General features: G+C 42.0%; 1 protein-coding gene across 2 annotated transcripts in view; it reads right to left on the reverse strand.

Moving 5' to 3' along the window:
* Positions 1-296: 296 nt before the first annotated feature.
* Hivep1 (human immunodeficiency virus type I enhancer binding protein 1) overlaps positions 297-15604 on the reverse strand; it is a 124837-nt gene continuing 109529 nt past the window's right edge. For both annotated transcript variants that reach the window (XM_028763131.1, XM_028763130.1), the window contains exons 8-9: positions 3346-3851; positions 297-1934 (exon numbers count right to left, since the gene is read on the reverse strand). In XM_028763131.1, coding sequence (XP_028618964.1) covers positions 810-1934; positions 3346-3851 — 1631 coding nt within the window. In that variant the 3' untranslated portion in view covers positions 297-809. The remainder of the gene's footprint in view (positions 1935-3345; positions 3852-15604) is intronic.

A 15604-nucleotide genomic window follows, 5' to 3' on the forward strand; every position in this document is an offset into this window, starting at 1 on the left:
TTACATTTTGCAGAACCACATTTAGAGACTTTGTTCTCTTCAGGATGTCCATTTTATACATTTATAGAAAATGTTCTTAAGTAGTCAAATCTCTAACAACTAAATGGCTATAAAACTGCAGCTGACAATAAGGAAAAAATGTCTTTATCTCTGGATTTGGGGGCTTTAGCCATAGTTTCACAGGGAAAGGGGACCACTGAAGCTTTGCCTCTCAAAAGGAAGGACCAGCTATGGAAGGCAGAGAGCTAGGAGTCATTTCCCAATGAGGTGTAAAGACGGCACGACTTAAGCACCAGTAAAGTCTGTGAACAGTATTTTACTGAAACAGTTCATAACACAGAAAATCTGTCTGAAGTGTACAGTTACTGTCTTACACAATGACAGATCCATTTGCAAAGACTAATATGAATACAATAAATATGAGGTTTACATACTAATTTATACACAGAAACTGCCCCACAGCCGGAAAAATTTATATTTAACAGTGCAACATATCATTTAGTCATCTGATTTGACAAGTTTCGACTAAACACAACTACCTGGTTTTCATATACATATATAACATTGTATGTATATAGATATTCAACCATCTGTACAGATTCTAAACATAAAACTCCTAAAAGGCACAATTGTCTATACAACATGTACAAAAATGGCTGGAGCTAACACAAAACAACAATTATTGGTCAAAAGTTCATGATTGCACAAAGATTAGTCATGAGTTTACGTCAGAAAAAATGTGCTTTAAGGAAAGGAGGGTTTTTCAAAAAAAACCTGTTATTAAAAAAAAATCAATAAAAAACAAACCACTAGGTTGCTATGACAAGCCTGTCCTCGTCATCATCGCTGCTCACGTCGCTGAAGTGCACAATGGGCTGCCTATGGGGCACTGGGGGCCTGGGAGCCGGTCTGTCTGTGGGAAGCGATGGAGGGCCTGAAGTTACAACCTTCTGTAAAGCTTCCGGTGTGGGTGCCGGCTGCGCCTGCGCAGTGGAGCGCCCAGGCAACACGAGAGTGGCAGAGGCCATCTTCCTGGTGTCCGTTTTGCTTGAGCCGTCTGGCCTCGTATGGTCAGCTGAGGGACCGGGCACTGTTTGTGGGGTTTCCTGAGGGCCTTCGGGTGACCCCTGTGGAGGCTCAGCACTGTGTCCCTTGCCTGCGGACGGCTGTGTCTCCATTGCTTTGCTGTTGGAAGCGGTGGTCTCTGGAGTCCCCGCGGTGGCCACAGCCACCGGGCCAACGGAGGGGATCAGGGTGGGCAAGGCGATGTTGAGGATTTGGAGACCTGGAATGTGTGCCTGTGGGGCGGGATTGCTCTGTGCAGGCGTGTTGGCCAAAACCTGGAGCCCCACTGCGTTGAGGGCCAGGCCTGGGGGGTGCACCTGCGGACCCACAGTAGCGTTGGCCAGGCCGACGATATTGACTGTTTCCATGCCCAGGGACGTGAGCGACTGCAAGGCTGGGGAATTTAGGTTCTGCAGGCTTGGTACATGGATTTGGCCGATGGGAATACATGGCACAACACTGCTCAATTCAGCCACTCCCGTGGGGCGATTAGTAGCGCCAGAAACTTCAGTGATGGTATCCCCTGGGGTGCCCATGGTTCTGTGAATAACACTCACAGCAGGGATGGTCAGTTGCATTGGCCCGGCCTGAATGGGTACAAACGTGGAATAGGTGAGCCCAGCAGGTACCACATGGATACCCCCTACGGGAACCATGTTGTATGGGGTCCTTGATTGCTGCTGGGAATGCAAGGGGAGATGGCTGAACAAATGTGTCTGAGGGGAAGGCAAGCCTGGAGGCGGTTGCAAGGTTATTTGCTGCTTCGGTTCTTGACTGTCAGGGTGAGGTGAGACTGAGGAAGAAATCCTGGCTGCTGGCTGAGGGTTGTGCTGGGCTACGACAGGAGGCAGTCCCACAGATGATGAATCCTAAAAGACAGGAGACAATGAGCCAGATAGTAGAGGCCCCTTCATCACCTCTAAGATAATAGTGTTCAATCTGTTTTCAATGTTTTCCGAGTGTATATTTGGATTTGACATTTGTCTGCTTGCTAAAAATTTGCAACAAAAATAACTTCATTTTAAATTTCTTTCCTACTACCAATACCAGAAAAAAATGTGTATAGTATTTTGCAATCTGCAAACCAGTTTCCTAGGCATCATTTTATACTAATAGATGAGCAGGACTTTTTGGGTACGGCCTGCAGCACTTTATTTTAGAGGAGATGTTGAGAAATGCCACATATTAATTAGCTGTGTCAACTGGGAAAAAAATTAACCAAAATATTATTCATTTATGAAATGAAGAGCTGTTATGAAGACAGAGGTCTATAGTTGTTCATTAATTGCTAACTCATCCATAGGTTGATGAGATATCTACTGGAGACTGGATTTTCAGGCATTGGTAGTTATGCAACTACTATATCAAAGATGCTGGTACGGCAGCTTAGACACAAGGGAACAATATTTTAAAAATGTTAGTGAGGGATGAATCTTGCCTGTCCTTTTTATCCATGAATTTTATCTATATACTTGCTTTTTCTTGTATATACATGCATTTCCATATATGTTAGGGAACTTCATCAGTTCACATTGTAATCTAATTTCTATATTAAATTGAAAAATGAAGTTTAGATTAGTATGTAAAATTCTAAGCTTTTATTTTTCTCCAGTAAGAACCATCTTTTCCCATTAAGAAATAAACCTATTACCTTATTCGACACATAGGAGAAGGAAAAGAACTGTCAGTGAGAGACATTATTATTTGTTGGTTAGGAGGCAGCCAAGGAAAAAAGGATGTAGTAAACTTCTTGTACTTCTCTGGAGCTGGGTGTCTGGCACTGAGCTCACCCCAGAAGGAAACTTTCCCAAGTTCCCAGCAGTTTGCTCATTCAAACAACATGAAATCTTGAATCATTTTTGTGCCCCACTAATTTTTGTCATGAAACCTACTAGCAAAGAACAAGATTTGGAAAATGTGCTGTAAACCCATCATATCCATATTAGTAGAAAAGCAAGGGTCAAACACTAGGTCCTTAGGTCTCAGGATATGGGTTTAAAACTGGTAAACACATATCTTGTTGTGATTTTAAAAAACACAAATAATAAAGGAGTATATATTTTAAAGAAGCACCACAGGTTATAATATACTATGTGGATTTTTGTCAAGATAATTCACAAGGCTTTAATGGACATAAATTCTGTTTTCAATTAACAACAAAAAGGTACACACTCATGGTCATAAATGATTTTCTTTAATCTATTAGGTTTTTCTTATGGAATAAGAAGAGAAAACAAAAACCAAAGAAGCCCTCACGCCCACGCCCACACACGCATCTACCTCTATTGAAGCAGTAGTGTTTCCAGCTGCAGGGCTTCTCAGAGCATCAGATTCAGAGGAATGCACAGACATCTGATGGCCGGGAGCCCTGGGGGGAACTTCTGGGGACCTGGGAGTGTCTAGGGGAGGAGCCAGTTCAAGCTCATCTTTTCCAGTATTCTGCCTGGCCTTTGCTGGTAAGTCTGTCCTGTTGGGGTCAGTCTGCACTGTGCTCAGTACAGTCATCTTGGTGAGTAGTGCTCTGGGCAGAATGTCCATTGGGTCGGTGTGCACCCCTGAGAAGCAACTGGAAACTCTAAGATCCTCCTCTACACTCCCAGGATCCTGAAGGCCACTTCTGGATGGGAGATGCTGTGGGCTCGCTGTGACTGAGGGTGCTGCTGAGAGGCCAGACTCTGCCTGGCTGTCGTCATCATCCTCTTCGTTGTCATTATCGTCCTCATCTGGGCCATCAGATTCCTCAAGATCATATCCAGACCGCTCGCAACTGAATCTTTGCTTTTCATCTAATATGACAACCAAAAGGATTTGTTACAGAATGTTCTACAATTACAAAAACACAATGTCTTCATTTTTTAGAAGCTTGGCAAAAATGTGTAACATAGAGAAGATGACCACCCAGAGGACACATCAGAAGGGTGACACAGAAATGTAGCCAGTCAAGTGGCAGGAGCCCAGACAAGGACATGAGGGGAAGGGTCATGATCAGGGTGGCAAGGAGGCACATAAAATGAGCCCTCAAAGAGGAAGGCACAAGCACAGTGTGAGATGTAAAGACAAAAAAGAAAGCCTCAAGTATATTTGAAAAAACTCTTTAAACATGACAAAAACAACTGTTTCTAAGTTTTTTCTCTATTTTCCCATTGTTGGGTCCAAAGGAAAGTCCATCTCCCCAAATTCCAAAAGGCAGAGGGACAAATGGCTATCTGTAGTGCCTCTTAGCATGCCATAGCAATGCTGGCCTCTAGGCACAAGTATCACACTACCTCTTGTACATTTCAAAGTCCATCCTAGCTCTTTTGATCTCCTCCCCTACCCTAAACTCAGCCCATGTGCTTCTATCCCCCAATGACTCACTCGCTTTACGATACTGCTATGTTCAATAGGCGCGTCACTCTGTCTTCCTCTAGGCCTCCCTCTTTGCCTCTCCCTCCATTCCTGCTCTGTTTTATGTTCCCCAGCCCCTCTGCTTTGCGCCTGTTTCTCTCATGGCTACGTTCAATCTGCTGGCCATATTCAGTCTACCACTTTCTCTGCTCTGGACTCTTCCAGATGCCTCTGGCTGTTCTTTCATATCTATAATAAAAATAATTCATTTACGACCATGGACTAGTCATGTTAGTTTATACACCTATATCTTCCTTTTATTATGAAATTAACACACCGCACTTTGTGGTATTTGATTTATTAGTAAAACAATTTAAATTTGAAGTGTACTGGAAACATTCTAATTGATCTGTAACAGTGACAATGCTCATTTGATAGTTAAAGCCTTACTCCCATCCCCCAGTTGTATGTATCACTCATGTACATGCATGTGGAAGCCAAAAGCTGACAAAGTGCTTTCCTCAATCATTTCTTCATGTTTTTTGAGACAAGGTCTCTTACTGAACCTGAGACTTGTTTAATCTAGATTAGGCTACTAGTGTCCTCTGGACAATCTATGTCTGCTTCCCAGAGGTGTGGCTAGAGACATATGCTACTCTGCTCAGCTCTTTACATGGGTTCTGGGGATCTAGTTCAGTTCTCTGTGCTTATGCACCAGCAAGCACTTTACCCACTGAGCCACCTCTATGACTCCTCTTTTCAAAAATCACTGTTTCTTCTTGTTTCTATAAGACTTGACCCATTGCTTACCAAAAAAAAAAAAAAAAAGGAGTATTATCTAAAAGTCAATAACATATCACTTTTCAAGAACTATTCAAGATGATTCAAGTGATAGTGTCAAAATTCTCGTGTATTCATGTGGAACTTGGTTTAAAAAAAAAATTTACTATTTAAAATCATACAAAGCAGACAGCTAATACTTAAGAGGGGTGGGAAAATATTGACAATATTTCTTTGTCAACAACCCACATGGCTATCTGACCATATATGGCTTAGTTGTATATGATCCATTCCAAATTCTTATTATACGATGATACTGGTTTCAGTGGATTTGGGCCAAAAAAAAAAAAAAGACAAAAAACAAAAAACAAAAAAACAAAAACAAAACAGAGGATGCCAAAAGTATATGCTATGCACACCTCTGAGTAGTGGGAGGAGATTGTGCCCAGCTTGCTCTGTCTCATCTTGGCCATGGATCAGCTCTTTATCCAGTGAAGAACAAAGACCTGCCTGCTAATCACTCAGTAGCTTGTCTTGGTAACAGCATTTACAGAGTGCCAAGCATTGTCGGAAGCTGTGTCATCAGCTGCTGTGTCACTATAATGACTGAAGCTAGGGAAGTATGGCCCACATTGTTCATCTCACTTCATCTCAGCCCTGGGGCTTTGCAGGTATCACTGTAGGTATCACTGCAGAAAATACCTGAGACATATGCCACGTAATTTTCATTATTACAGTATATTTCTGTGTCTCTCCTAGTCTATGCATTATCGTTGCTAACTCTTTTCTGTGTCCAGTAAAAAGCAGCATGCTGTACGAGCTAAAGTTGTAGGTATTCACTAGATTCTTGGGAGGTATTAGCCATGCACAAGAAACCCACTCTATTTTTTGAATAACAGAAGAAAATAGAAACAGAAATATGCAATAGATATTTTTATCAGACTTCTCAAGCATTCATTTATGTCAATATTATTCTTTCTACATGGCAAAACTATATTCTTAAAAAAATAAATTCTTACAGAAAAAAAGTCTTATAGGAACTACGCACCAAAATATTGGAGGGTGATTTCTAGGGGATGGAAAATAGTAGAATGCTTATTTACCATAGATATGTGTTGCTTTTATAATTAAGGAAATCAAGGATAATATATGCATATACATTTCTTTTTATTTTCAAAGTCCTACTACTATGCATAAAATAAACAAAAGAACATTAATTCATCGAGTCCCACTTAAGGCTCATGTTACAATGAGTGATTTCTGGATAAGTACCCGGGACCTCTGGGTGCCTCAGAAAGTGTAACAGAATAGACAAGGAACTGGATGGGCAGAAGAGGCTACTGAAGAGCAAATGTTTCAACAAATGCTGACTTCCTGCAAAGGCTAGCTAGGTTGGTTTCTACTTTACCCTGAAAACTATTGCTCTATAAAACCAAGAGTAGGTCTAACTTTATATGGATGATATTCCCCCAACTCAGCAAAAAACTGAAATTTAGGACAATCAATAGCCCAAATCTAAGGCAAGACTGTCTGCAAGGAAACAGGGACGTCTATGTCACTAGAGACAGAGATAACAGAATATTGGCCAGAGGATTTCATTGAACATGGTTGACAGAACCTAAGCTGTTTGCAGCCAGGTGTCTGTGGGCATGCCAGTAACTGCTCTGGGGCTCTACAGGTGCCTACACATGAAGCCCATCTAGGCGCTCAGCGATGAGTGCTAAGTGTTCACTGTGGTTCTAATCTGGGAGAAGAGCAGCAGCCCCATAGGAGAGGCAAGGAAGTTCACATGGACCTGTCTTCCCTCTCTCAACTATAGAAACAAAAGTCTGATCTGTGGAGGTGAAGGTTACAGTCACTGCAGTGGGGAAAAGAACAGAAGGACACAGAACTTGATGCCTGTGGGAGAAACAGGACTACAGTTGAACCTGGGGAAGGGTAGGGAACCTGGGAGAGCCCAGGAAGCCAAGAACACTGTGCAAGTATGGACCCAGAGAGAACAGAACTATGCACTATTTTCTGTTCTCACAGCCAGTGCTGAGCTAAGGAGCTTTGAAAGACAGGGACAGGGACAGGGAAAGGCAAGAAGGTCCAGAGCAGACTTTCTAAATCACAGCCCCAAAGGAAGACTTTCAACTGAAATACTCAACAGACATCATTCTTGTAACCTAACCCCCACCTAAAGTATAGGTATCGTTAGAGGAACACGAAAGCCCTGTGCAGTTGAGGACAGACAGCAGCCAGAGTTAATCCTGGGTGATATTGAGCCTGCTTGGCCTCAATGGCACAGCCAGAAGGGCATATCCATTCCAAGTATGAAGATGACTTACACAGCTTCACCATGTAACAGAAGATGTCCAACCGTGAACATAAAATGACAAGGGATACAAAAAAGCGACCTCCAAACAAACACTCTAAGGAGACAGAGCAACCTTTAAGACTAGTCAGAGAGATGAGACACTAACTTATAAACTGATGAGAGAATTTCAAATAATGATGAGAAAACAACCAGAGCTTTAATGGGAAGAGATGGATAACTTAGTGGTAAGTGCTTGCCTTGCATTGCAAGCATGAGAGGACCTGGATTCAATCCTCAGTATCATTAAACAAAATTGAAAAGTAAAACTAAAAATAAAATGCTAACCATCAGAAATAGCGCAATAACACAGGTAAGCAAATTGACATATTCAAATTTTATTCCTACTGAAAATAACTCTCAAAGATAGGAGAAATGCAAAATTTCTAGCAACGCTGGAAAATGTGAGTGATGGCAAAGATATGGTTGTTCCTTCCAAAACCAAAATTGGACTTAAACTATATGACTTCCAGGTCTAAAATTTTAACTGGGAGTCACATGAACGTGTTTGTAGTATAATCTCCCCAAACAGGAAGCGATTCAGGTGTCTTTTAATAGGCTGGTGGATAATGAGGTGCAGCTTGTGGCTTTGATGGAATTATACTCAGTAGCAAAAAGAGAGTGAACCACCGACAGTGTTGTGGGCCTTCTTGTCTCATTAAGTGATAGAGGTAAGACCCAAAGAACCCACATAATTTAAGATTTATCTTTAATTATGTATACGTACACAGGATAGTGTATACCTGCAGGGCAGAAACTTTGGGTCCCACTAGAGCTGGAATTACAGGTAGTTGTGAGCCCCCAAAGTCACATGAGTGCCGGAAACTGAACTTGGGTATTTTGGCAGCGCAACAAGGGCTCTTAACCACTGTGCCATCCCTTCACACTCCAAGAGTACATATTTTATGCTACTTTTCCCATGACATTCTGGAACGGAAGCTAGGTGAGTAGTTGTAATGGGTTAGATGAAGTGTTCTAAGGGATATGCAGGTGACAGAACTGGGCATATGACACATAATTCTATACATTTGCTAAAAATCATAGTATTACACAGTATAAGATGGATTACATACAAATGAAGCCAATCAAAGCGGATCTGGAGTGGGCTCAACATAGAATACTAGGAGACAACTCTGTAACCACATGAAAGGGATGGGAAGGAGGGTCCTGATGAGTAAGAGGGGCCTTCACTGTACACTGTAAAGTCTGACTGCTGGGAGCAGTGCACACACCAAACTATGCTTGCAAGTCTGCCTCACTGCATGTGGGTGAGGACCTCTGAGGGTTTCTACTCATGCTAGAGATGAGCCAATGTGGGCAACTGTAGAGGAGGCCACTTAAAGAGGTAGCCCTGGCGTCTTATTATGCAGAAAGTCAGCCAAAGTGAAAGAACTAGAAAAAGCAAGAGTAAATATGGGGCAGAATAAAACAGGAAGTTTCAGTATATATGAAAATTGTGTGCGTGTGTGTTGTAGGTGTGTTTGTAGGCTTATGTGGTGCCAACATGTCTAATTCAACTGGATGATTGATGCACAAAGAAGTGGCTGTCACAGCAATGAGCACACCAGCCAGTAGCCATGGGGTCTTGGTTTCTAAGTTCTATTCTCCAGCAAAAAGGACCAGGAGTTTTTAGAGAAATGCATAACTCTGGGGCTAGAGCTTCTTGGTGATAGATCCCTAAGAAAGGAACTGCTTAGGAAAGATGATTGGATTGGATCAGACCTGAAGGGCTATTACTGTTTATAGCCAATGCTGGGACCTGAGCGAGACACTGATTAACAATAGTACCTGGGGATGCCTTAGGAATAAGTGCATTCTGAATCCACAGATATAAGTAGGAGAATAAAAAAAGTAACTCCATAGAAAAGTTCAGTTAATGACGCACCATGGTGATACCACTGCTAAGACCTGCATTAAATAAACGGTATGCATGGTTTCAAACTATTTAATATTTATGAAGGGAGAAACAGTTAAACTTACAGTACAGAGTCCTAATAGGTATCACCTTAGCCCAGGGATAGAGGCCAGTATGACATCATGTGTCCCTTGACTGCGAACATCACCCATATCTCCTTTCAAATAGTGTACAACCTCAATCTAATTTGAAAAAACACCCTAAAAGCCAAATTGAAAACTATTCTTCCAGGTAAACAATACTCATTGTCAAGGTTCACAAAGAAACTACAATAGACATATTACAGACCCCAGAAAAGTTATGGCAACATGATATGAGACCCTGGGCCAGACAGAGGATGCACCCGAGGACCTGCGCAACACGAATGAAGGCTCGTTTCCAGTCAGCGATAACGAGCTGTGATAAACTCCAGCGTGCTCACGTGCTCTATGGGCACGTGAGACCACCACACACAGGGAAGCTGGGCAGAGCATTCAGGAACTTACAGTTTTTCCCATATGATAGAAAATACATTTTTTAAAAAAACCTGTCAGTGCTCTGGGTCTTGATTTTGTGTCTCATAAACCTGACAACATACTCTTCTATAAACTCATATCACATCAAGACTTCTCTGGTAAACATCTCCCACTGTTCATAGAACTCAACTCTTGAAATGAATTCTTTTTTTTGTTTTGTTTTGTTTTTTTGGTTTTTCAAGACAGGGCTTCTCTGTGTAGTCCTGGCTGTCCTGGATCTCACTCTGTAGACCAGGCTGGCCTCAAACTCAAACTCAGAAATCCGCCTGCCTCTGCCTCCCAAGTGCTGGGATTAAAGGCGTGTGCCACCACCGCCCTTGAAATGAATTCTAACTCTTCTATAAGCACTGGAATCTATGGGCACTGGAAATCACGGTATGCACTCTAACCTAGGTGCATGCTTTACATTTTTTTTAACTATCCAATAGTGTTCTTTCTACTTCTTGCCTTTCTTACCCACTTGTACATACGAATGTGAAATGGCTTTACTCCCACTCCAGCCATCTATACTAGTAAAGATTCTAGCTTAGCAGTATATATAAGCTAACACCACCTGGTCATAATTAAAACAAGCACTAATTAAGGGTTACAGCAAGTGAAAAATGCAATTAATGAGTTTTAGTGTTGTACAGAGTCGAGATTCAATGCACACTGTCTGTGCTAAACACTTCCATTCAGCCATATTTAAAACTGACTACAGGATGATCTGAAAGGTCAACAATAGATTATAGTCATTAAGCTAGCTTATTAAAGATATACACGAGTTCCTTGTTTAAAGGCAGAGACATTAAAAGCTTCATATAATTATTTGATTATGCATAGCAGACTATATGAAACATAGCCTCTAAGGAGAGTGTAAACTAATAATTGAACTTAATTTCTTAATAACGCTTTATCTCCCTAACAAAGTTTAAGAGTGAATTGTCAGGGTTAGTTGTCACACAGCTCTGGACTGTCTTCCTTGACAAAGCCATCAGCCTGGATATTAAGGGAACCCAAGGAGAGGTTGCCATTCTTTTCTTTCAGCTCCCTTCCCAGGGTCTGGAGAGAATGCTGTTTCTTTCTCTGAATTGGTGTCTGGGATTTCCCAAAGTTCTGGAGATGTACAAACCAGGCCAATATTTTGGAATGAAAGAAAACGATAAAGAGGGTAATATCCATGAAAGACGCAGTCTCCTGGAGACACATGAACCTTAGATAGCCAGACCACAGCAATCATTTCACCTAAATCCAGCTTGGTTGCAATTAGGGTTACTTCCAGGATATGGGCAGCTACAACACTAAGAAGAGCCACACCAATTCCAGCAACTGTTAGCCTCTCAGACATCCCAGCTGGGGGAAGTACATGGCATCTGAACCTTGTCAGCGGGCCTGATCTTGTCTCACACAATTTTTAGGTCACACCCTGAAAAGTTTCACAACAGGACTCTAAATGGACTGGTCAGCTCTGCCTTCCTGGGACTTATGCTAGTTAAGAGGCCAGTTTTCAGAGAAGCCTGCTAGCATTGAATCAGGAGTTGTCTCCAGAGAAGCGCCTGGTTGCTTTTTTTTTTTTTTTTTAGCTAAAAATGTTTTTAAATACTTATTTTTATGTATATGAATGTTCTGTCTGCATTACGTATAGTATGTGTACACAGGTGCTAATGGAGATTCGAAGACGCTTCAGTGTTTCCCTGAAACTGGATTTACAGAGGGGTTGTGAGCCACCACGTGGAGCTGGGAATTGAATGTGGGTCCTATGCAGGGACAGTAAGTGTTCTTAAGTGCTGAGCATCTTTCCAGTCTTGCTTTTGGCTTTTATCAATATGCCAAAGAGGATGACACAGACTTGACCACATCTCCAAAACCTCACCAAGTATGAATTTATGACATGGTTTGTGCTATTTAACATAGTAACTATGACAGCACCCGCAGTACCTTGGTAACCTGGCCTGATAACTCTGGTCACTACCACATTTGGCTTAGTGCCTATTCTTGTAAAGAAAATTTTGTGGGGATACAACCAGGTTTGTTTGTATGCCGCAGTACAACTGAAGTTTGCTAGCGGTGACAAATAACAGAGAACATACAGCCGAGCATGCCTGAAACACTTATTGCCTGGCACTTTTCAGAAAAAGGTTTCGGGCAGTCAGTTGTTTGTATCATATTACCAAATCAAAACAAAAATCACCATCATATCACAGTTAATAGATAACATACCTTACAAAGGAAGTTAGGAGGCTTAGATGGCTGGAAAGTTTCCAAGCCAGCATGTGAATCCTAGCGTATCGGCACCATTCTCATATGACACACTGCCTTCTTCTTCTTATATTGCAGCTATTAGTATTTTTGGTGTGTACAACCTAGGCTAATACCCCAGGAAGATAAATGCTAGGGCTTATCCGTAGTAGCCATTAGAGGCTGTAGAGAAGACACAGACATCCACATTTGCTTAACAAATTCATAAATAAATGGCTCTTAAAAGCTCCATGCAATTTGTTCCTCCAGATACAATCTGCATTCACTATAAATGTTTCTAACACAGGACACAATTTTTAGATTACAAAAATTATTCTTTCTTGAATGTACAATTTAACTCAAGAGGGAAACAGGAATCTTTTAATGTAGCAATGTGTTTTTTTTTCACCAAAATGAATGCTCACATAAGCTTATAACGAAGACTTTCCTGAAAGTTTATTTAGAAAATGACCTTCTTCCCAAGGCTGCCTGGATGAGCCATAATCTGCCCCCATTGCTGCCAGACAGTGACACCTGCTGGATGAGCTGGAGCCACAAAGACAGCAGTGGCCCAGAAGATAAGCCCCCCTCCCCAACCCTTTTGTTACGCAGTCTGGTTTTGTTTTCCTCCTGGTTAGGAAGTACTAGCTTGAAAGACAAACAATAGCAACCAGGGAAACATTTTTATAAAGCTTGTGAATAATGGTTCTATTTAAAGTATGAAAACAACCTATATGAACACAGTGGGCCAGAACTGAAGACCTGTTAGCTTTAGGCAATAAACCAGAAGGCCGCCCTTGCTCTGTTGTTCGTAAGCAATTGCTATCAACACTGCATTAAGTATACATCTTAAGGGCCATTATGGTTTCCTATTCTACAAAGAAACTTAAAAGCAATGGATGTTTGTGTAAGAATTCTAGTGCTGGCAGTCTACTGGCCTCCTTTAGAAGGAAAAGATTGCTAGTACTTTTATAAGATTCACTACATGTTTCTAAGGGTAAACATGACATAGGCTTGCAAACCTGTGGCCTGAATCATTATCTCATGCATACAGGTCAGTACTTTAAATTCCACTGCAAAGCATGCTTCTCCCTGCACTAGCCCTTTGAGGCTGCTGTCCCTGGGCTGGCCACTAAGGGTACTCATTAACATTCCTTGTGTTGAAGTCTAGCACTCTGTTGATGAGAACATTCTTTGGATCAAAGGCTGAAAAGCAAATTGCTGGTGGCACCATTTTTGACACAAAGGTGTAAACGAAGACATACTCCTTAATACCCTCAAAACACAAGGGCAAACTTCCTGAGGCTGCATACTCTTATACGGCAAGACTATGGGAATGTGCAGGATGAGCTTGAAAAGATCTGACTTTTCATGAGCATATACTATCATTATACATTATACTTGCTAATTTTAAAGCCAAGTAGGAACAACTTCTAAATTGCAAATGTCCAACTTATAATGGCTGTGTACAAAAATGTATATTTAACTCTGCTTGACTCCCCAGCCTTGAGCCAGCTCCACTGAGAATGACATCATGAGCAGGGAGGGGAAAGCCACAAAGCCCACATCTGCTAGGGCCGGTAGGGAACCACAATGCTTCAGGATCAGTGGCCCGCCTCACCCAGAGTTTATTTGACCCTCGCTGAACACATCCTGTCAGTGGAGAATGTGCATAAGAAAAACTATCAACTGACATCTCGGGACAGTGCTGCTGCTTGACAGAAAGCAGCTGCAGAGACTAAAGGTAACACCTTCAGACCAGTAAAGCCATGAGGTTAAGCAGGAATAATGTAGAGGAAAGCTTCAGTGAAAACTACACATGAACTGGAGAGCATGCGCTGCTCCTGCAGAGGACCAGACTTCAGTTTGCAGCACCCACATCAGGCAGCTCACCTCTAACTCCCAGGGATTCAGTAGTTTTTCTGGCCTCAGCCAGGACTGCGTACACACGCACAGAGCCACACTCAGACAAACATGTACATAGCTAATCAAGAACAAAAAACAAAACAAGAACAAGTTCTTCCTGGAAAGGAATAACAAAATGACAGCATATTTAAAAGCTTTAAGTTTTCCCACTCAGCAGTGCAGCTGACCAGATTATCGAATGGTGACGGTGTGTTAACAATGAGGAGCAGCCCACCAGGCTCAGCAGAAACCGTGCAGTTGCATTTGAGTGTTCAACATACCCTCGTTTAATGAAGAAAAGCTCAGACATTTCTTGGTAATGATTATTTATAATCTAGAGAAAAGAATGGTTTGGTAACCAGGACCCTAAATGTACCTTTTAACTGGAAAAGCACTGAGGCTTCTGGAAGAGCCGAATCTCCTGAGCTATGTCCTGCTGTTTGTTTTTAAAGGCTCACCCTACTTCCCATGCCTGTAAGAACCAAGGGTAAGTTTAAGTCTGTGACTCTCATGGCTGTGTACCAAATGTAACAGGCCTTCGTAATGCTCTCATTTCTGTGTAGACGTAGTACGCACATGTGTGTGGCCTGTGCTTTCCTGCCAGGGATCAGTGCTGGTTTTCTTCCTGGACTGCATACAGCTGGAGATGATGCCTATTTCTGTTTGCTGTTGCAGCTACACTGGCTGTCCAGGGAGCCCCTAGGATGACAGGCATGCACTGCCATTTCGGTAGGTTCTTGGGATTTGAACTCCGGTCCTGATATTGTACAGCAAGTACTTTACTTGGTCAATAAACTCCTTAGCTGCCTACCAGTCTTTCTTGAAGAACTAACTGTAAAACCCCATGGTTGTCATAACTACTGGCCTGTTGGTATCTCTTAGTAAAACCTAGAGAAAAACTCTTTTGTTTAGGGTTTTTAAATTTTTACTTTATTTTATTGAGATAGGCTATTTCTATTGTCCAGTCTGGCCTGAAAATTTCTGAATTCAAGAGATCTGCCTCCCTGAAGCATGCCAAGTAGCTGGAATTAAAGTATGCTACCGTACTCAAGATGATGATGTCACAATTTCCCAATTGCTCCAGACTTGGTGTTTCCTGGTACTGATTCTGAAAGGACATATGGCTCACTCAATCTGGCTACTACTTTAGTTACTATATCTACATAGTGGATAGCTACAATCTGTTACTGGGATTAAATGACAAACCTAACCTATGTCAAGGCAAAAACCCAAGAGATGAAGGAGCTCACTGGGTTACTTCTGATTTCCAGTTTTCACTGAGCTAATCTGATGTCTCATAATAGGGACCCATCTAAGGCAGGACAGAGATCTCTGAGGGCTGAAAGCAGATTGATGTTACAGTGTTGGCCTAGCTTATGTGAAGGCCCGACATCCGTATCTAATACTAGAGTGATGAATGTTGGCACCTGTGTGGGGTTTCTGACATATTCAATTCTGTCCTCCAGGAGCTCTTGGTCCCATGGCCGAGTGTCAGGGGTGAATCCAGATGAGGCTCAATGGCAA

Source organism: Grammomys surdaster, unplaced genomic scaffold (genome assembly GCF_004785775.1).
Source record: "Grammomys surdaster isolate TR1022 unplaced genomic scaffold, NIH_TR_1.0 137, whole genome shotgun sequence".
Taxonomy (NCBI): Eukaryota; Metazoa; Chordata; class Mammalia; order Rodentia; family Muridae; genus Grammomys; species Grammomys surdaster.